General features: G+C 39.9%; 1 protein-coding gene across 4 annotated transcripts in view; it reads right to left on the bottom strand.

Annotated features, from left to right (window-relative positions):
* Positions 1-23,272, bottom strand: part of GTF2F2 (general transcription factor IIF subunit 2) — a 179,443-nt gene that overhangs the window by 141,528 nt on the left and 14,643 nt on the right. For all 4 annotated transcript variants that reach the window (XR_014070542.1, XR_014070543.1, XR_014070541.1 and 1 more), the window contains exons 3-4: positions 17,248-17,266; positions 15,902-16,046 (exon numbers count right to left, since the gene is read on the bottom strand). Coding sequence is in view for 1 of the 4 variants with exons in the window: in XM_081547372.1 (XP_081403498.1) it covers positions 15,902-16,046; positions 17,248-17,266 (164 nt within the window). In the remaining 3 variants the exon portion in view is untranslated. The remainder of the gene's footprint in view (positions 1-15,901; positions 16,047-17,247; positions 17,267-23,272) is intronic.

Genomic DNA, 23,272 nt, shown 5'->3' with positions numbered 1-23,272 from the left:
TAAGAATGCTGGATAAACAGGCCACTCATCACTTAATGTAGACTTAGCTGGACTGTACACCTTGGGAAAGAAGGAAAAATCAAAGGAAGGAGTTGAGAATACAATTAAGGTGCACATTTTTCACTTCTGCCCCACACTCTCTACCTGGTACTGACAGATATCCAATTGCCCCATGGTTAGCTCTGGAAGTTTTTTGACAGACTCTTATATTAATCATCTCAGAAAAAAGAAATAAATAAAAATATAACCTTAAGCACCAAACTTCCAAAGAACTGTTTTAAAATATTACAAAATCAGTTTTACAAAGATATCTATGGTTCTGCAGAAATGGTTTCACTGACTTTCACATAAATCTAAATTCCTACACAGTTTAGACAGCACTATAGTATCCTCCACAATAAGGTGGTGTTTTAAAATGGAAATTCTTACCAACTTGTATCAAATATGTATCATCTAGTTAGATCTAAAGCAGATTAAATGTGTTTCTTACTATTCATGAAACATTACTATACTCAGGGAACAATCTGCATAGTCAATTAGACAGTATGTTAACCAAGACAATTAAAAACTGGTTTCAAATAGAGTTAGTGATTAGCATAACTAAGAAAGACCTTAAACAGCAAAACACTAGTAAAGTGAATTCTTTTCACTGGAGGGTAACTGTGTGGAACAAATGATTATAAAATGTGAAATCCTTCACAAAAGTACTCAAAGCAAATTAAACTTCAGAATGACAAATATTCAAGTGCTACAGCATAAGAAGTACTGTGTACTGTATTGAATAAGAGTAATGAGAGATAATACCGAAAACAGCCACTATTCGTGAATGAATGAAGCACTTGAAGAAAGTTAACAGCTGTCTTTTGAACAATACTTCAGCATTAGCAATAAAAAGATGAAATAGAAATGTACATAAAATATTTGTGGCTTCATGGCAATTAACTTCAAAATGATACGGCGTCTCTCCTGAGAAAACGGTAGCCCTTAAAAGGATTAACCCATTTGGAATTACATGACAGTTCTGTTCAGTCGCTCAGTCGTGTTGGAGTCTTTGTGACCCCATGGACTGCAGCACTCCAGGCTTCCCTGTCCATCACCAGCTCCTGGAGTTTACTCAAACTCATGTCCATAGAATCAGTGATGCCATCCAACCATCTCATCCTGTGTCGTCCCCTTCTCCTCCTGCCTTCAAACTTTCCCAGCATCAGGGTCTTTTCAAATGAGTCAGTTCTTTGCATCAGGTGGCTAAACTATCGGAGTTTCAGCTTCAGCATCAGTCCTTCCAATGAATATTCAGGACTGATCTCCTTTAGGATGGACTGGTTGGATCTCCTTGCAGTCCATGGGACTCTCAAGAATCTTCTCCGACACCATAATTCAAAAGCATCAATTCCTTGGCTCTCAGCTTTCTATATAGTCCAACTCTCACATCCATACATGACTACTGGAAAAACCATAGCTTTGACTAGATGGACCTTTGTGGGCAAAGTAATGTCTCTGCTTTTCAATATGCTGTCTAGGTTGGTCATAGCTTTTCTTCTAAGGAGCAAGCGTCTTTTATTTTCATGGCTGCAGTCACCATCTGCAGTGACTTTGGAGCCCAAAAAAATAGTGTCTCACTGTTTCCGTTGTTTCCCTATCTATTTGCCATGAAGTGATGGGACCGGATGCCATGATCTTTGTTTTCTGAATGTTGAGTTTTAAGCCAGCTTTTTCACTCTCCTCTTTCACTTTCATGAAGAGGCTCTTTAGTTCCTCTTTGCTTTTTGCCGTAAGGGTGGTGTAATCTGCATATCTGAGGTTATTGATATTTCTCCCAGCAATCTTGATTCCAGTTTGTGCTTCATCCAGCCTGGCATTTTGCATGATGTACTGTGCATAGAAGTTAAATAAGCAGGGTGACAATATACAACCTTGACGTACTCCTTTCCTGATTTGGAACCAGTCTGTTGTTCCATATCCAGTTCTAACTGTTGTTTCCTGACCTGCATACAGATTTCTCAGAATGCAGGTCAAGTAGTCTGGTATTCCCATTTCTTTCAGAATTTTCCAGTTTGCTGTGATCCACACAGGTAAAGGCTTTGGCATAGTCAATAAAGCAGAAATAGATGTTTTTCTGGAACTCTCTTGTTTTTTCGATGATCCAACAGATGTTGGCAACTTGATCTCTGGTTCCTGTGCCTTTTCTAAATCCAGCTTAAACATCAGGAAGTTCACGGTTCACATACTGTTGAAGCCTGGCTTGGAGAATTTTGAGCCATTAGTTTGCTAGCGTGTGAGATGAGTGCAATTGTGCGGGAGTTTGAAAATGACGATGTCTGACAAATTCCAGGCATTAAATCACTTCTCTTCTCCCCTTCTTTCATTCAAACTTTTATTCTAATAGCACTGCTCAGTCTGAGCTGCTCTGCACCACAGCCCCTACCTCCAGAAATATGAGGATGCTGCCAACCTTTAATGATCCCAAAGCATTTTCACCAGGATTCACAAACTTCCAGGAGCTACCACTTCTCCTCGGCAGAGCAGGGAAAAGCGGTCACCATCAGAGCTCAGGTCACCGTCACTCTCTGATGGGCATGCACACCTCGTCCCACCTCTCCTCACTCTGCGCCTCACCCTTTTACACTTGCAAATTTTCAACCCCATCTTGCTCTCAACCCTCCGCACACGCTGCTTGAAGGCAACAGACATGCTTCGCTTGCCCAAGTAGAATCCCAACTAATACTTCAGGTCTTAACTCAAGCCTGGTTCCTGGTGAAGCTCTTCTCTCTCATCCAGGATAATCTGCTGCATCTTCTCTTTTGTTCCCCGTGAACCACCTCCCCTACTACCTCCTTTATAGATGCTAACTCTGTGGGGACAAGAACTGTGTGTCTTTTCTAAACATTTTGTTCTCAGGGCTCAGGTATAATAATGATCTCACAGTAGGTGGTCAAATTAAATCCACTTAACCTATCTTGCGGAGAAGGCAATGGCACCCCACTCCAGCACTCTTGCCTGGAAACCCCATGGACGGAGGAGCCTGGTAGGCTACAGTCCATGGGGTCGCTAAGAGTTGGACACAACTGAGCAACTTCACTTTCGCTTTTCACTGTCATGCACTGGAGAAGGAAATGGCAACCCACTCCAGTGTTCTTGCCTGGAGAATCCCAGGGACAGGGGAGCCTGGTGGGCTGCCGTCTGTGGGGTCGCACAGAGTCGGCCACGACTGAAGCGACTTAGCAGCAGCAGCAACCCATCTTGGGTGATTTATTTTTCCTATCAGAATTCTTGAGGATCATGTGATAGTATTGCAAAAGCATGCTGTAAAGCAGTGTACAAACAATGGGTTTTCACAGGCTATACGTGGGCTTCCCAGGTGGTGCTAGTGGTAAAGTGTGACCTGCCAACGCAGGAGATGTAAGAGATGCAGGTTCAACCCCTGGGTCGGGATGATCCCCTGGAGGAGGAAATGGCAACCCACTCCAGTATTCCTGCCTGAAGGATTCCACGAACAGAGGAGCCTGGTGGGCTGCAGTCCGTGGAGCTGCAAAGAGTCGGACACGACTGAGCACGAGCACTCACACATGCTTATCTTTAGACAAGGAATCACAGTGCTTTTCACCCTAAGGCACAGTTATAGTGACACCGTTAGTCCTCCCTGTCTCATTTCTTAATTCCCCAGCCAAATAAACTGTGCGATTCCACCCCTAAGATACGTCTGGTAGCCTTCAGGAATATTAAGATTCCCTCTCCAGGAGTTTTTTCTTTTAATCTCCCCTAACTTCAGATACAAAGGAAAATTTATAGTGTTTCTTACTCCAGAGGCCCAAAATGAATAGTCAGACAGGATCTCCCAAACCACTTAAATATGTTTCACTTTCATCCAGACTCCTAGAGCAAAAACTACAGAGCTTATTATCATTCTGTCCTATGTCCAAAGACATACAACTTGGCTTTTTACTTATCTCTTCACTTCTTTCCACGGCTGGAAGGATATGGACACAGAATAACAAAAACTGCTCTCCAGTTCTACTTCTCAAAGGCATTCAGAACAATTTCCCTGCCTCAAAAAAAGAGACTGAACTAAAATCAGGCAGTCTCCAATCCAAATGTTTTCTGAGATGGGGCAGGTAAAATAATTATGCAAAACAGCTAAGTATAATAAGGAATAATGGTTACTATCCTGGCCCTCTGAAGAAGAAATGCCTTGTCTAAAATCTCAGTATTCATCAAAAAAAAAAAAAAAAAACCTAGCCAAATAAAATAGGCCTGCAGGGTGGATTCATTTCTCATACCAGCAGTATTTCAGTAGCCGTGTGTGTGTGTCAGTCGCTCGGTCGTGTCAGACTCTGGGATCCTGTAGACTGTAGCCTGCCAGGCTCTTCTGTCCTAGTAGCCATAATACACATCAATTTGTGAGTTCATTGCTGAACCTGATAATCTTTAAGCACTTCCTCTTCTACCTTTGAAATTTAACTACAAAACAAACCAAAAAAAGGTGATGAGAGCCATGTTTTCCAAGTTAAAAGATATTACAGCTGGGAGGGAGCAGTTTCAATGGTCCAAAGCTTGCCGGTTTCTATTTTACTTCAATAATGAACCAATATATCCTTGAATGTCTTGTCCTAAAACATTTTTGGCCTAGTACTATGACTTTTTATTCTCCCAATATACTCTCCTTTTAACTGTGCAGCAGAGCCACCATCTTTGAATGTCAGAATTATCTTTATTAGTAAAAAAAGGTCTCTTCCAACCAATATTCCATTACTACCACAACCCCACACATGTACATGTGTGCACGCACACGCGTGCGCACACACACACACACATTCCCATTCAGAAATGGTCTGGGTCAATAGGCATTTCCCTCTCCACTAATAATGTGAGAAAATTACCATTTAAATGGCACTCCTTCTAATTCTGTAAATTCAGCCAACATGACTCCGTCGACTCAAGTATACACTACTTTCTAGTGACACGTAAACTATGCGGCAGACATCACCCTCCACTGCAGTCGTTCTCGGGTTCCCAACCAAATGTCATACCATAACCCACAGGGTGGACTTCTGGAGAAACCAAACCAAGACAAAGACAGTACACTGCAACTCCGCAGTTACTGTATTCGAGAGTTAGGGTGGGCCACATGACTGGTGTCCTTACAAGAAGAAACTTGGTCACAAAGAGACACACCAGGGGTGCATGTGTGCAGAAGGAAGGCCATGTGAAGAGGCAGTAAGGGGGTAGCCATCAGCAGGCCAAGGAGAGAGGCCTCAGAAGAAATCAAACCTGCCAGCACCTTCGCCTTGGACTTCCAGCCTCCAGAACGGTGAGAAAATAAATTTGTTTTTTAAGCTACTCAGTCTGTGGCATTTTGTTATGGCAGGCCTAGCAAAAAACTAATACAATGTGATTTAACACCTGTGATTTAACTTTTTTGAACCAACTAAGAGAGCTGGCTGCTGGATTTTTTAGAAAAATGGGTTTTCTTGTGCTTTCTGACTTCTCCGGTAATAAAATTTTTAATGAAGAAAAAGTACACAAATCATAAATTTCCAGCTTTGATGAGTCTTCACAAAGTGAATGTATTCATGTAACCACAACTCAGATCAAAACAGAAAACACTGGTAGCTAAGCTTTTTGAATTCACAGATTCAATACTGAATTGTCTAGACTAATCGCTTACATATCTTGAGTAACTTTGTTTCCTTCCTAATATAGATTCTTTTTTTAATCTTTCAAGCCTAAGTCTTACTTGACATAACCAATACCATTTAGAAATACTGCAATATCAGAAACATTAAACTTCTAAAGGACTAATAACATGTTAAAAAACCAACCAGAGTCATGGGTCATGGTTCTAGCATTTTATTTATTTATGTACTTTTCTTTTCTTCCTTTTTTTAAAAAAAAAAAACAAAAAAAAAACAGAGACCATGGTTATCTTTGTGAGACACATAGTCCGGTGAAGTTATCACATAGGCTCCAATTAATTTCTCTTTCTCCCACTTAACATCTTTTAATATTCTTTTCTGACAAGACTTTGAAGCAAGCACAGGCTTTGCTGGAAAGTGAATGCCAGCTGAATCAGTGATGCAGTTAATTTATTTGAATTACTTTTCATGAATTTTACAGTCTTGAAATAAAATTGTCCCCAACAAATGATAGTTTTTTCCCACTAATGAGATACTGTGTATTGTCTTCCCCTTGCAACTGTCTTCCTGAGTAAATTATATTCTAATGGGAAAGGTCTGTGGCTTTGAAGTAGTTATTTCAAATAGCTGGAGAATACAGAGAAACTGCATAAATGAAAAACTAGGTGCTGAAATCCAAAACAGAGGAGAGGCAGCAGTACCTGAGAAGACTTTACCAGCATCATAACCACAGCTCAGAGGGGGAACCAGAAGAGTCCCGGTGAAGAGACGGGCAGGGCTGAGAAGCACAGAATTACCCCGGGGGCCTGAGGGGAGATGGGGGTAGAAGCCGCGTGAAGGAAACAGCAGTGTGATCTGTCATCTTGGTGGAAGCAGAGACAGGTGAGGAAGGTGACAGCGGTCAGACTGGTGACCAGCACTGACGGGGACAGCAGCAGAAACAGGTGGTGATTAGAGGCAGTGACATAGCCACGAAAAAACTGATGTGGCCCGAAATCGCACCTCTGCTTCCTGGATAAAATCTTCCTGAACCTCAGTCTTGGGATACCTGGTTCGATTAGAGTCTGCTTCATGTGTGGTGTCCCCAGGAAACACATTAGGGTTTAAAATCTCCAGAGAGACCCTCCAAGAGAGAAGGCTGAGGATCAGAGAACACACCAGAACTCTCACAAAAATACTAGTGTGAGTATGCATGGTCAGTTGTGAAGTATGGTGTTAACTGAAAAAGGCTTATAATACCACATTTGGTCCATTATTTTTTAAAAAGGGGTGTGTGTTAGGGAATTCCCTCATGGTCCAGTGGTTAGGAGTCCAGGCTTTCCCTATTGAGAGCATGGGTTCAATCCTTGATCAGAGAACTAAGATCCCATAAACCAAGCGGCACGGCCAAAGCAGGGGGTGGGTGCCAAGGTAACCCCTATAAAGACATCATTTTCAGCTCTTGAATAAAGAGAGAGCTACAGTTTACTATCTCTATCTTGGTTAGTATCCTGGTTAGTATTCCTCCAGAAGCTCCAAAGGTTTCCAGGTAGTTTGTTGGTGAGGTGATCCCAGGAAACACTGGAAGGGGATTGGAGAAAAGAGACAGGAAGGGGAAAGAAGTCATTAAAGAGCTGCGTCGAGAAAACAGGCACCGGTTGCACAGCACTGTAGACAGATGCAGCCGCTGTGCCGAAGAACTCGGCGAGACAGCGCAGGACGCGTGCCTCAGCTCCTCACCTGAGCACTAAGCGAGCTGGGTATTCACCCCCCGAGTCCTTTCCAATACTGGCTCCCAGAGAAAGGGTTAACACCCTGCCATTTCTGACCCCCCTCCAGGCCAGCAGAGACACAGAGAGATGCTGACAATGGCCAGTGTGCCCAGGGACAGCCAGGGCTGAGGATCGTGGGGGTGGGGACGGCACCCAGAGCATCTATGACACATGCGCCACAATTCCTAAACCACGGCAATCCGTCCCGAACTTGGGAATGTAAGGAACATCACCCTTCACCTGGAAGACGCAGCAAAGAGATCGAGAACCGCTCCAAATCACTGGATATTTTTCCTTTGCTGAACAATATAGGTGCTCTTCTCAAAAAAACTCTTTAGCTAGGATACATAACAAGTTACAAAGTAAGAAAAAAATCTACCAAATCCTCACAGTCATAAAGTTGTATGTAGTTATATGAAAGAAACCAAAGCGGTAAATAACCCTGGGTGGTGTGCTTTTTTTCTCCATGAGCAGGAGAAGGCTACAACTTCCAACCATAAAATATTCTCCAGAAAAGCTCTTTTAAAGGAAGAGGGAAAAATGTGAAAACAGTATGTGTCTGTAGGGTTCCCCCCACCTTCTTCTTCTGGAATAGCTAATGATACAGTGCAAGCAAGATACTGAGGACACATATACACGGTCCTTAAAATAAATTTTTAAAAAAGACTTCAGCTGAATTTCTTTTCAAACAGTCTTTCAGACAGCACACTGGCTCTCTATCAGCGCTTCACCTCTGGCCAGGCCACAGCTGCCTATTTCTAACAAGTTGGTATAAACATGGAGGAATGAGGTTTTATTCCAGAATTTTAAAATATTTACTAAGTCATTTTGCATTAAAGACATATAACCTGACCTAACTTTCAAGAGGTTTATTTTAAACTTAAACTCGATCTAGATGAAATTGGTTGGTTTCTCTATTCTTCTTGATCAATTTCTTCAATTTTTCAAGAAACTAACATTCTAGGGCTTTCTTGGTGGCTCAGTGATAAAGAATCCACCTGCCAGTGCAGGAGACACGGGTTTGATCCCTGATCTGGGAAGATCCCACGTACCTCAGAGCAACTACATGCACGCACTTCAACTAGTGGGCCTGTGCTCTAGAGCCTGGGAGCCGCAGCTACTGAAGCCCGCGTGCCCTAAAGCCCGTGCCCTGCACCAAGAGAAGCCACCACAGACAGAAGCTTGCGCACCACAACTAGAGAGTGGCCCCCTGCTGGCCCGCAACTAGAGCAAAGCCCGCGCAGCAACAAAGACCCAGCACAGCCAATAAGTAAATAAATAAAACTATGTTTAAAAAGATAAAAAAGAAATTAACATTTTAAATTGAGGTTTATATACAAATTGTATGTCCCTACTGCTTTACCAAGATACTAGTACATTCCCTACTCAAAGAAACTATATTGAATTAAATAACACTTTTAGTCCAGTCATCATATAAATTCTTATACTGCTTCTATTTTATTGTTAACTTTTCTTTTACAAGCCCTCTATTTCTTTAGAGTTTGGTCATATTGCATTGACAAGATCTTCTTCTTTCTAAATGTATGTATTTGTTAACTTTAATTTTATGCAATCTGAAAATAATGCATGACATTCAGTAAACATTGCTTAAGTATTTTCCCCTCCAACAGTGTTACAAATATCACATCGGTGCCTTGGTACATACAGTTCTAAAAATGATTTTCTATTCTGTCACTTCTTTGTCAGCCAAATTCCTCAAACAGTTCTGCAGAAAGCTTGCTCCATGCCTTCGCAGTAATACAAATGACTTGATGAATTGTATTTTCTCCAGTGGTACCTGTTCAAGTGGATAACGTAGGCTATAAAGTTGCAAACCACTGTGATTTCACATACAACTGAACCATAAATCAGAAAACAGAATGTAAAGAGGGGGAAAAAATCAAGAAACACTGGAGTGTGAGCATTAAACAGTTTCCGCGGGTGACATCTATGATGGTGTTCTGCAATTAATCCCCTTTTTTTTAGGTACCGTAACGCTACTGTGCTTATGTATCTTTAAAAAAGGAATCCTTACAGAGACATGTGTTAAGAATTTAAGGGTGGAATGATACGTTGTGTGAGGCTGTCTTTAAAATGACCCTGTGAGGTATAAAGAACAGTGGCTGGAGAAGAGCGGAAACAGGACTGACCGAATGCTGAAGTCTGAAGTTAGATGACAGGCACATGGAGTGCCACTATACTATCTCTCTACTTTCGCATATGCTTAAATTTTTTTCCACAATGAAAAGTTAAGCTGCAGGCCAGAAGGGAGTGGCAGGATATATTTAAAGTGCTGAAAGTGAAAAAGCTACAACCAAGAGCAATCAACCCACAAGGCTCTCAATTCAGATTCCATGGAGAAATTAAAAGCTTTACAGACAAGCAGAAGCTGATAGAATACAGTACCCCCAATTCAATTTTACAACAAAGCTAAAGGAACTTCTCTAGGTGGGAAACACCAAAGATGAGAAAGAAAGAGGAAGGGGGAAAAAAGACCTACAAAAACAAACCCCAAACAATTAAGAAAATGGCAAGAGGAATACACACGTTGATAGTTATTTTAAATGTAAAAAGAATAAATGCTCCAACTAAAAGTTAAGCTAAAACCTCAAAAGCAGTCCCCTAAAAGCACAGAAATTTCTTCTGATACAACAAAAGGAAGAAAAGCAGCAGGAGGAGCGGCAGGGGAAGAACAGGAGAAGAATAAAAAAACCAGCTACTGGGGAGGTGAACAGGTTCTCATCACTCCTATTGGCTCCGTCAAAAAAAAAAAAAATTTTTTTTTTAATTTTATAACTTTAATCTCACCAGTAGTTATACCGAATAGCTTGTCCACTTAAAATAACACCTTCTTTTCTACAAGAGGAGGGTTTCTCATCCTTGGCACTACTGAGATTTTGGGCTGGACAGTTCTATGCTGCAAGGAGCTGTTCTGTGCACAGCAGGTTGTTTGGTGACATCCCCAATTATTCCAGGAACACGCACCCAGGGGGACAGTCAAAACTGCCCCTGTGTGCATGCTCAGTCACTCAGTCATGTTCAACTCTTTGTGATCCCCATGGACTGTAGCTAGCCAGGCTCCTCTGTCCATGGGATTCTCCAGGCAAGAATACTGACGTGGGTTGTCATTTCCATCGCCAGGGGGACTTCCTGACCCAGGGATTGAACCCACCTCTCCCGTGGCTCCCGTACTGGCAGGTGGATTCTTTACCACTGAGCCACCAGGGAAGTCCTCAAAAATGTCTCTAGATGCTGCAAAGCAGCCTGCCAGGTGGAAATCACTGCACTATGTAATATATAAACACAGCTTTGTATCTGGAAAGTGGCAGGTTAAAAACATACTCATAATTTGCAGACAATGATCAGACAGATTATTTTTGTTTCTGCAGGGCAATTTACAAAGGAATTGAGGTTTATAAGAAGTAAAGCGACATATCATTTAGATAAAATCACAGTGATTTATAGACTTTATAAAGGCTTAGAAATAAAATCCAGCAGGACAATGAGGGGTGCAAACATATTTAAAAAAAGGGACATTACCTTTTTACAAAAGTAATTTGTTTTTAATCACTGCTGCTGCTGTTTAGTCACTAAGTCATGTCTGACTCTTTGCAACCCCATGGACTATAGCCTGCCAGGCTCCTCTGTCCATGGGATTTCCCAGGCAAGAACGCTGGAGTGGGCTGCCATTCCCTTCTCCAGGGGATCACCCCGACCCAGGGATTGAACCCACGTCTCCTACTTGGCAGGTGGATTCCTCACCACCGAGACACCTGGGAAGCCCCTCTTCATCACCAACAGCACCTTAAAAAAGCTGAGTGAGTTTATATTATTCTACTTCAGCATGTGTTTGAAATGCTCCCAAATATAAAAGTTCATTTTTTTTCCCATTCAATTTCTTTCTTTTTTTCAATGCTGTCAGTTACTCACAAAATTAATTTTGCACCAACACGCTGAAAACCACTAGTATGATGATTAAGGGCACAGATCTACCAGCTGCTTGTTGGTCAAATTATATCCTAAGTAAACCCTGTTTCTCTCATCAATTAAATGACAATGGTTTCCAGCTCATAGGCTTGTTGTGTGAAATAATTGCTAACAAGTACTCAACACAGTGGACAAAATAAGTGTACAACAGGTTGTCCATTTCTGTTAACTATCACTGCTTAATGACAAAAAAGATTTAAACATTAACAAAAAGTTCCTTTAATTTTCCTAAACCAAATAGTTATGAGAATATAAAATGATATAAGGTACTTTATATCACAGCAAATATAGCTAGAATATAGCTCAACTGTAATTCAAAAAGATACATGCCCCCTATGTTCATAGCAGAACTGTTCACAGCAGTCAAGACATGGAAACAACCTAAATGTCCAGCAACAGAAGAATGGATAACCACGGTGCGGTGTTTACATACATACAATGGAAAACCACTCAGCCACAAAATAGAATGGAATAATGCCAGTTGCAGCAACGTAGATGGACTTAAAGATTATCATGCTAAGTGAAGTAGGTCAAAGACAAATGTCACATGATATCATTTATATGTGAAATCTAAAAATATGATACTTATTTACAAAATAGAAAGAGACTCACAGACACAGAAAACCATTATACATAGAACTGATAAACAAGGTCCGACTGTACAGCACATGGAGCTATGATAAACCATAAACCAAAAGAATTTTTAAAAGAATGTATGTGTATATAACTGAATCATTTGCTGTACAGCAGAAATTAACACACAACAATGTAAATCAACTATACTTCAAAAAAAAAAAATCTCAGAGTTCCATTGCAATGGCAGCTAGCAATATGCAGATGGTGATAATTTACACAACAGCAAAATTCATGTAAAAGCAGTGATAAAAAAAAATTCAGCAGAAGAAAACAGCTGTAGTTTGAATGCTATAAAGCACACACAGATACACATAAAGCTTAATTCAAACCTCTGAAAATTATATAACTGATTCTCAGTACACAGGAAATGTACCAAGCAATATGATAACGTGTCTACTGGTCAACCAAGTGTCACATCACACAGCACTGAACTAATCTGACTGGCAAAGAGAAAGTGAAAGAATCATTCATGCCAAAATAAAAATATAATGAGCAAGAAATAAAGTAGGGAACAAAGGAATTTAATATTCAATTTTGAATCGCAAGTGTCTTAAGAAAAAGACTTAACTTTGAAATAAGAAAATCCATCCTTTGTCACTAACAAGCCATCTCACTTAAAATCACTCTAAAGAGTACCTTCAGAATACCAGGAATCCTTAGGAGAAAATCAACCATTTCAATACATATTTGCTTTAGCCAGCCCATGTGCTGTGTTCAGTCCTGTATGAGACACTCTGGCGATAAGCATGAGACATGGTTCCCTGCCCATCAGGTTTAATTCAGGGACAAAATGGGTAATACAAACCTTACTGTCGTAAAAGTGTAGATGAAGGAAGAATCGACAAAGCCTGGAGTCGTAAAGGGAAAGATGGTTACGACTGTAAAAAGCAAACAAATCCCCAGCAGAGGAAAACAAGGGAAGGAGGAGAGGCAGCAGTGTCGGGAGGCTCTGGGGAGGGAGAAGGGATTCTAGCAGCTTGAAGGGTAGAGAGGACGCCTGAGGTTTTCAGAGGATGGTGGGTTAAGGGGTATCAAGAAATGTGTATGAGGTTCATCCCTGGGGATTCAGTGGCTAAGACTCTGCACTCTCAATGGAGGGGGATCAAGCTCAGTCCCTTGTCAGGGAACTAGATCCCACAGGCCACAACTAAAACACGCTGCACGAGCCGCAGTTAAGATCCGGCAGAGCCAAATAAATAAAAACGAATATTAAAAAAAAAACCAAGACGGAAATGTGTATTTCTATGATAGAAATGACCTAACAAGCAACTGACTGAATGTGAGAGTCAGAGGAGGCTCAGAACTGAAGAACGATGTATCACTGACAGAAATACAGACATATGGAGGATAAAAGGATGAAGAAGTCAACTTGATTTTGTATCTTCTGCATTTCAGGTGATGAGAAATCCAACTGGATTGTCTGTTAAGACAATGAAGGCTGGGACTGGACATCAGATGGGACCAGACCTTTGTCGCTGTTACCAGGCTGATCTAAATCTCTGTCAGCTCTTCCCTGGATTACTGCAACAGCTTCCAGCTTCCACCCTTGTCCTCGAGGAAATTAAACCACAGAAAGATGCAAAGAGGGACTTCCTGGTGGTCCAGTGGCTAAGACACTGTGCTCCCAATGGAGGGGGCCCAGGTTAGATTCCTGGACAGGGAACTAGACCCCACATACTGTAACTAAGACCCAATGCAGCCAAATAGAATAAAATATATATACAGAAAAAAAGAAAGGTGCAAAGAGAGTTAGGGAACAATGACATGAGACAGAACAACTGACATTAGGCACCAAAGACTTCCCTTGTAGTGTGCACCATCTAACGGCAACTTAGACCTCACTTGCATTATCACAGTTCTACAAAGAACATACTGTACAAACTCCAGAAGAAGGACGACAATCTTGATCCTTTTCCATATTCCTGGCAAGATAATCCTCATAATGCCATATTCACTTTGGAGTACACTGTAACCCCAAATGTGAATACAAAATGTTCAGAAAGAGCACAACACTAACGAAAGGATTTACAAGATTAAAAACAGAAGATTAATTTTGAGGATAACAAACCTCAGCTTTCTAAATCACCACCTTTTGTGTAAGTACCAGCAATGAGTCATGCTTCAGAAAAACTAGCAACCTGATAAGAGGTAAAAAATCTGAAACAGGGTGCCTTTTTCTACCAAGGAAGTAAAAGTTTCCCCACCTCAAGCTTTTTTTCCCAGACTCTGCTTCCTTTTTATCATCTTGGTGCCACGCCTCTTCCACTCCAGGAACAACCATAAAAGTAGAGAAAACCCCACAGGTTCAATAGGTCTTATTAAATCCAACCAGTTGCTAGACTAATTGTGCCTATGCTGTGCCCTGCACAATGTAGCACACAGTAAATATTTGTTGAATGGTTGAATCTTCTCCAGGAGAAAATGTGTATGTTTAACATTTTCTACTTCCCATAATACTACACTACAAATTATGGCAACAGAATAATCAAATAAAACAAACCCTGGTGGCTGATGGTACAGAATCTGCCTGCAGTGCAGGAGACCCAGGTTCGATCCCTGGGAGAAGGGAATGGCAACCCACTCCAGTATTCTGGCCTGGAGAATTCCATGGACAGAGGAGCCTGGCGGGCTACTCTGTGAGGTCGCAAAGATTTGGACACAACTGAATAACTAACAATTTCACTTTCCTTGACCTTAAACCACATGACAGAAAATTTATAATTTGCCATTTTTTAAGGGGGAAAAAAAACCCTCACTGATTTTTTGACATCAGTTTATGCAGATATTGGCAATCCAAGACACCACAAAAATTTGCCTGAGTACAGGTGACCCCTGAAGAACATGGGTTTGAACTTCAAGAGTCTACTTAAATGCAGATTTTTCTCAATGGTAAAAACCGCAGTACTATTCAATCTATAGTTGCTGACTTCGAGCACTCAGAATTGCAAATATGGAGGAACCCTGGACATGAAGAGCCCACCGTAAACTATACCTGCGTTTTCCACTGTGAGTGTTGGTGCCCTTAACCTTCCCATTTCTCAAGGATCAACTGTATATTCTGTTAAAACAATAATGTTCATAACATATAATTTCTTACAGCTTTCTTTGTAATGTTTAATGAAAATACAACAAAACCATGGATGTTCTTCTTTTATACAACCAAATAAACTTTCTGAATTAGGTATGAGAAATTAGTTCTGTTAAAATGAGGTGGCCTGTTGCTTTACTAGTAGTATTGCAAATTCAGTGAAGTTTAAAAACCAAGAAACAATGAAAATGAACATATACTCTCACATATGCCAACAAAAAAGTCCCCTCTATATCTAATTCACAAGCTGAAACACCTGCTCCCCTTTTACTGCACTATTAAAACACACAAAATTAAAAACTATACACAGAGCTTCTTAGACGTCGATACCAATTAAAAGAAGTTAATCCCTATGCATTAATAAAGAAAGCTCACAACAGCCAACGTATTTCCTATATTTTGACTAAATATTCCCTAGTATTAAGCAGTATTTTTTAAAACACAATTTACAGTTGCTGAATATCAATTTACCAAAACAGGCAAGGATGACCTTATCTTGGCAAAACTCATAATACTGTTTCCTCAACATCCTAGAAGACAGCTTGATGCACCATACTCTTCCATCTGCTTTGTTCTATTTCTTCATGCCCCAAATGGAAATTAAACCCTTTCAGTAACAGCCAAAAATTCATCAATCACAGGGAAGGACTTCGAACACCGAGCAGAGAAGTAGCATGATTGTGAATCAGAGGTAGCAAGAACCATAGGTGGAACAGCCCTGGTAATGACCTTCGAGAGTGTGTTGAGAGAGATAATCTACACAACACGTACAGGAACTGCATTTAAATGATTCTAAGCCCACTTACCTGAGGCGCTCTCGGTGAACACGGTCAATGTCTGTCCTCCAACACTTTGTAAGACAAATGGATGTTCTCTAGGAGCACTGACTGAAGCCGGTTTTCCACCAATATCATGAATATTTGCAAGATCCTCATTCAAAGTAAATGAAACCTAGCAGACACATTAACGAGAGCTTATTACAATCGACTTTTGTATCAAAGTGTCTGTACAGAAACCGCAACTAGAAATCAAATATTTTAATGTGGATCTTTTCCAATCATTTTATGAAGTTTTTAAAATTTTATCAAATAAGCTTTAATAATTAATCATAAAAAGAGAATCTATTCCTATTTGTCTGAACAGCGGGGTTAATCTGCCATTATAAAGGTAGCTTTCAAATGTTTCCTCTGGTCTGTGGCTGAAAAAATTCTATTTGCAAAATAGAAGTAACCTGTCTCCCTAAGGTATCTGCGGTCAAGGAACCGTGTCTTCTATATTTATACCCGTAAATAAATAAATATGAGGTGGATGGATGGATAGATAAACAGAACCATCCATCCATCCATTCATTCATCCACCCATCTCCAAGCAAAATGCCTGGCACATAGAAGAAAAACAGTATTTGCTGAATGAGTGAACATTAAGTATTAAGAAAGCAACTACCTGAAGCAGGGGGACGTGATCTATTTACTCAGAAAGCTTAAACACTCCCATAAGCAGGGGATGGCTTTCTTTTTTAGATCCAGTGACTACCATATGAGTACATGGTGCTGTTTTCTTTCAAATATTTCAACAAATACAACTAAATATTTATAAGGATAACTCAATATTGAGGTTTAGAATGAAAAGACCCAGTAGGTCAGTAGGTCTTTTTTTTGAAAGATCCAATCTTTCAAAATGCTTTTTACCATATCTCCCCTAATTTTTCATCAAAGGGATTTATAAACTTAAAGTGCTGATCTCTCAATCACATAGAAAGATTATGAAGTATTATTTAAGTATCTTTCTACTATGTGACAGGTACCACAAATTATGTCCTAGACTCAGTGGGTCAAAATCTAAGGCCTCCAAAAATCTGTGTCAAATGCATTTGCAACTCTGAAATAATGTTAAAGTATTACTGAAGCAATACTAGTTTTCATAGTACTAAGAGGGGATATTTAAATCAAAGTAGAAAAATGCTAAGTATGAGCAACTAGAAAGGAGCCTATTCACTCACACAAGAGCGGCATTTACACTTCTATGTTTTCCTGACCAGCCACCAGTTTCATGTGGAGTTTTCCAGAGCAAACACTACCCTCTTTTTACTAATTCTAATGCATAATAAAATAACCTCATGTTTTAAATAAAATTTCCATAGAAATAATCTTACCTCGGTCCTTCCTTGATTTCTGAAAGAGAGGAAAGAAAACATTTCAATTATTTAATTTCATGTTTTTTCCAAATGTAAGCTAAGAACTATTAATAAAAGTAACCCAACTTCATATGTACATTAAAATATTACATTTACAGAGATTAATATTTACCTTTGGTTCTCCTAACTATTCTACTTATAATCCTATAGGAGAAAAAAATTCACATTAATCCCACATGACTATTTCATTTTATTTTATTTTTTCACCACACTGCACAGCATGCAGACTCTTAGTTCCCTGACCAGGGATCAAACTTGAGTCCCCTGCAGTGGAAGCATGGAGTCTTAACCACTGAACTACCAGGGAAGTCCCACCAATGAATATTTTAGATGTTATAAGTTTGTGTCTCTTAACACTATAACAACCTGCCCTAATAGTATTTTAGCCAAATAATGATATTACAATTCTTATTTTAATTTTTGAGTACTTTTAGCATTCAGCAGCGTGTGAATGGCATGTTTAATACCAGATATAGAGAACTTCAACAAATTTTACTATTTATTTTGTCCAGCTGAAGAAGTTTCATTTACTTAACAAAATTTTAAAGATCAAAAATTATTATTTTAAAATTATAAGCAATCTTCTCTGCTATAAAATAATATGCTCATACAGAAATTTTATTACAGTCAAGCCAAAATTAGCTAAGATTCTACTGATAACATCTTCTACTATCAGCTACAGTAAATATCCTTCTATACCATCTTTTTTCATAATCCGTTTTTAATTTTTGGGTGCATGGAGTCTTCCTTGTTGTGTACAGGCTTTCTTTACTTGCAGAGAGCAGGGGCTCCTCTCTAGCTGTGGTATGCAGAGTTTCTCAGGGCAGCAGCTTCTCTTGCTGCAGAGCGCAGGCTCTAGGTAAATGGGCTTCAGTAGTTGCAGCACGTGGTCTCAGTAGGGGGGGGCTCACAGGCTCAGTTGCTGCTCAGCATGTGGAATCTGCCTGGACCAGGGATTGAACCTGTGTCCCCTGCACTGGCAGGTGGACGCTTATCCACTATATCACCAGAGAAGTCCCATACTATTTTTTATTTATTTGAATTACATGTTTTTAAATTGCTTTTTACCAATATGGGATCAATGTACACACTAATAATAGCCTAATTAAAAAAAATATGTATTAAACACCTGTCACATGCAAAGTACTGAGTGCAGGGTCCCTTTGCTAGCCAGCAGAAGATATAAAAGCTAAATCCATAACCATAAAATGAGATAAACTTTAATTAAGAGAGCCACAATATGCCAGGATCAGACAGGAGAACACCATCTCTTCTATTTTAAGAGGTTAAGTATTGGCTCAGCAAGAGGCAACTTTTGAACTAGTATCAAAAGTAAACAGCTAAGCAAAGTCATGAAGAGTCTGATCAGAAAAATGTAATCAGATTTGGTTGGGAGGGAAAGCACAAAATAAGGAATAGTAGGAGATGAACTATAAAGGAAAAATGGAACCAGACCATAAATGATCTTGAATATCACAGCACAGAGCACAGACTTTATTCTTTAGGCAACGGAACGCTACAAAAGTATAACAAGTACAAAGTTCATAACAAGTACCATATTCAAAGTTCCTCCAAATCTAACATTTATATTCAAACTTAAAGTGTTAAACTCCCTAAGCTCATATGAGTTATTTATTAGCTGATGATCAATCACTGAGTTTGCTGAATGATTAAGAATAAAAGTATAACAAGTAAAAAGACATGATCCAAGAAACTGATACCAAAAAATACGCATAGAACAGACATGAAGACCAGTCACGGAAGTACTACTTCTCTGTAACACCAGGTCGAGCTCCAACCTGTGCCTTCTTCCAGCGGTTCATTCACTCACTGCCACTCAGTGTCCGCTGCACACCCATGACCTTGTGACAGATGCACGGCACGAGTATAGGTCTTTACCCTCAAGGTCTCAGTTTAATGGGGAAAAAAAACAGTTCCAATCCGTGAACAATTACAAACAGGATTTTATGACTATAACAGGATTCCTAGATGTAAGGAAAACTGGAGAGACCTGACAACAAAAGGTAATGCAAGATTGTGGACTGGATCCTCTTGCTATAAAACATCACTGAGACAACTGGCAAATCTTAAGTGAAGTCTGATGATTAGGTAGTAGCACTATTTGGTTGTTAATTTGTAGATTTGTAAGGGTGAACTGTGACTGCAAAAGAGAATGCCCTTGTCAGAAAGTAGTTTTTTATTTTCCCCAGTGAGGTATATACTTTAACACATTCTGAATTTAGGAGATATATCCCTAAGGGAAACCTTATTGCTTTCTTTTAGAGATTTAAATATTTATTAAAATAATAACAAAAATGAAACAGTTAATGTGGCTTTTGATATTTCTAACTTTATAAAGATCTCTTGTTAATATCAATGTATGATACATTAGAAGATAGGAACTTATTCAAATTACATGTCTGAAAAGTCACAGGAGAATGCTGTATTACATGGATCTATATGGTGGAAAAGTTCTTTATATTGTTCTTCCAACTTTTCTGCTGCTTGAAACTGTTTCAAATTAAAAATATTAAACAATTTAAAAATTGTCCCCAGTTTACTTAATTAATCCCTTACTAAGAAATTTGAGAATGCTATTCATTTTTCTCCATAACAAACAATGCTGAAACGATTGTCTTTGTGTATCAATCTCTGCATCACTAACTTGTTATTTCCACAGGAGAGGTTTTAGAAACCGACGGAATTGCTGGGTCAAAGGCACGAGGATTTTATTATTAATATCCTAGCTTTCTCACTGTCTGAATCCCCCTCTGCGAGATGAGTCTCAATGTCTTTCTGTAAGGGCAGCACAAGGAACTGAATGTAATGCTTGCGCCGTGAGCTGACTGGCAGAGACGACAGTGGACTGTTATTCTACTTTGTTTTGAGCAGCAGTGTGTATCTGTGCCTGTGTGTATGAGGTATGTACATATACGTACGTGTGTGTGTGTAGGTATATATACATGTGCATTGATATACATATGTGTGTTGCCAGACTGCCCTTCAGAAAGTTTGTACTGATTTAAACTCCTATCAACAGTGTAACACTGTTCTAAACTTAGTCAATTTTTATAACAGAAAATTACCTCACTGATTTTTATTTGCATATTTTCCATTATTAGTGGGCCCCCACATGACCTTGAATGTTAAATGTGTTTAGAAATAAAACTAGAAATTACATATGTCTGAGAGAAGCCTGTATTAGCACACACTATATGACTGTCAGTAAAACATGACATTTACCAAAGATTTTGAAAACTGAAGTTTTCTGAGGCAGGATGGTTATGCAGAAAATTAAACAACTAAAGCAAAACTGTAAACCAATTAAAATGCAGCACCCATCAGATGTTCAAAGGTATTAAAAAAAAATGCAAGTACAATGATTTAGAGACACGGTGGGGAATGCTTGATGAAAATGGCCCAAATATCACCAACTGTTAAAGTAGGCTGTTACCCCCAGCTTACTCGTAACTGGACTCTCCTTTCTTTCAGGTGTTAACAGGCCACATTTAGGAACAGCTGCATTCGCAGCTGCTGGTTTCCCCCTCCCTTCTCTGCCTCTCTTGATTCCTCTACTCCATAGCCCTGTCTTCACTAGAATCAACACCCACACCATTTCTTCCAGCTCTTGGCCTATCGCACAGGAAGCTGGTGCTGCTGTTTTAACTGGGAGATCCAAGCGGGAGAGAAGATATCAGACACGACACAGGGTCTATGCCTGTACTGGGTAGTATGTGGGATATGACAGTACGTGAACACTTACTAAGTATTTTAGACACACTGAATCCATGAGGTATTAACACCATCTCCTTTTAACAGATGAGGAAACAAGAAAGGGTACTAGCAACTTCCCCAGAGTCACACGGCTGGTAAATGACAAGGTCTGGATAAAGCCCAGAGCTGACTGGCTCCTGAGGCCATACCCCTTATCGGTATGCCACACTGCTTTTTTAAAACCTTAGCTGTTTTTCATTTTTTTACCCAAATATACGTTTTTTGAACCACACAGATAACCCACAAAGGGTTACTCTGCCTCTAAAGATCAATACTTAATTATACATCTTCTAGTTTTTAAAAACAAGATAGTTTCACCTGATTTGCCCTAGATCTTCTCTTGAACAGCCCCAGTCCCTTCAAAGGTTCCTCACAGGAAATTGATTTTAGTTTTCTCACTGTCCTAGTCTCACTCCACTGAATTAGCTTATTTGTCCATGTCTCCAAGTGCAGCACTGAAAATGGAACACAATGTCTGCCCTGTAAGCTAACTGACAGAGGAGAGTGGGGTTATCAGCCCACTTCACTTGAAACAACAATCATCCAATAAATGAAGCCTTTTGTTTACAGCCACAAAACTTCGATGACTCATATTTGCTGAAATTAAATCTTGATAACCTAGTCACATGCACTGCTAAGCCATTCCTTACTTATCCTACACTTATTTAATAGTGACTTTAGTAATCAGTAAGAAGAATGAAAAATAAGTAAATTAGAAACATCAATGACATAGTCAGGAGACATACTCCATAAAAAGCTCTTTTCAAGCATTTCTATAGCAATCTTGGGGAACCAATTATATATCTGTTCTCATCATTAACAGCATCTAGCCCTTCTATGTGGCAAGATTATATTTCACGTTAGGTAGAAAATCTGTTAGGTTTTTAATCTACATATAAAATACACATACATCTGTTATTATTAAGGGCAAGTGTGTGTTAATTGCTCAGTTGTGTCCAACTCTTTGTAACCCCATGGACTGTAGCCTGCCAGGCTCCTCTGTCCATGGGATTCTCCAGGCAAGAATACTGGAGTTGGTTGCTAGTTTCTCCTCCAGGGGATCTTCCTGACCCAGGGATCGAACCCAGGTCTCCTGCATTGCAGGCAAATTCTCTACCAACTGAGCCAGCAGGGAAGTTACATACAGTTTATTGCCAAAACCAGGATACTCTGGGAGTGAAAGAGGGGACACTATTAATAACTGCACATAAAACTACGTAAACTGTAAAACGTAAACTGGCTGTAACATGGGGACATGGCTATCCTAGGCATATTGGGTGTGACTATATAAAATACCTGCTTTAAACTAAGGTCACGTTTGAAATTTTCTTCCAAACAGAGTGATCAAGAAAAATCGCAGCATACCCATTATTGTCTATTTAGCATGGTATCTTTAATAGATGCTTTAGGCATCAAAGCAGTACTTAGGGCTTGCATGGGCTTCCCTTGTGACTCAGCTGGTAAAGAAACCACTTGCAATGCGAGAGACCTGGGTTCGATTCCTGGGTTGGGAAGATCCCCTGGAGAAGGGAAAGACTACCCACTCCAGTATTCTGGCCTGGAGAAGTCCATGGGGTCACAAAGAGTTGGACATGACTGAGTGACTTACACTTTCACTTTCAGGGCTTGCATAGGTCTCCCTACACCTCAGCTCCTTTGACTCTATTTCCCATACTAGCTCCCTCTTACTCACACCAAAAGAAAGATTGTACATTCCTAAACTAGGTGTTTTCGGTACACAGAGATTTTCAGGAATGCAATATTCATGGTAGGGAAAGGAAGGGAATCTAAGCTCAGAAGATTAAGTGTCTGTCCACAGTCTAACGGACAGTAAGTGACTGGGCCAGAACTGGAAGCTGCTTGAGTTTTCTTACCACTCAAAGGACTGAATTCAAGGCTGGTTCTGCTATTAAATGTGTAGTAGCTTCTTAAGATACTACTGGTCTCTACCTAATTTCAGAACTCTGGATATAAAAGCAGGCCTGTTTCCAATATGGCTTGTGAAAACAAAAGGAAGAACTAAAAGATCCGTCTGAAAACAAAGGCAGGTAAGATAAAGAACAGAAAGTACTTAGGGGCATAAACACAAGAAAGTGTCAAAGTTTCTTTGTTTAAAAACATGACGTCATCCAAGAACATAGCGTTGCTCCTCCAAAGAACACCTCCAGAGGGTGTTCAAATAACATTCAGAGACAGAAGAGAAGGAGCC

Source organism: Giraffa tippelskirchi, chromosome 12 (assembly GCF_054371585.1).
Source record: "Giraffa tippelskirchi isolate mGirTip1 chromosome 12, T2T-mGirTip1v1.2.pri, whole genome shotgun sequence".
Classification (NCBI taxonomy): Eukaryota; Metazoa; Chordata; class Mammalia; order Artiodactyla; family Giraffidae; genus Giraffa; species Giraffa tippelskirchi.
The sequence above is the reverse complement of the archived record's forward strand: the minus strand, read 5'-3'. Positions and strand labels throughout refer to the sequence as shown.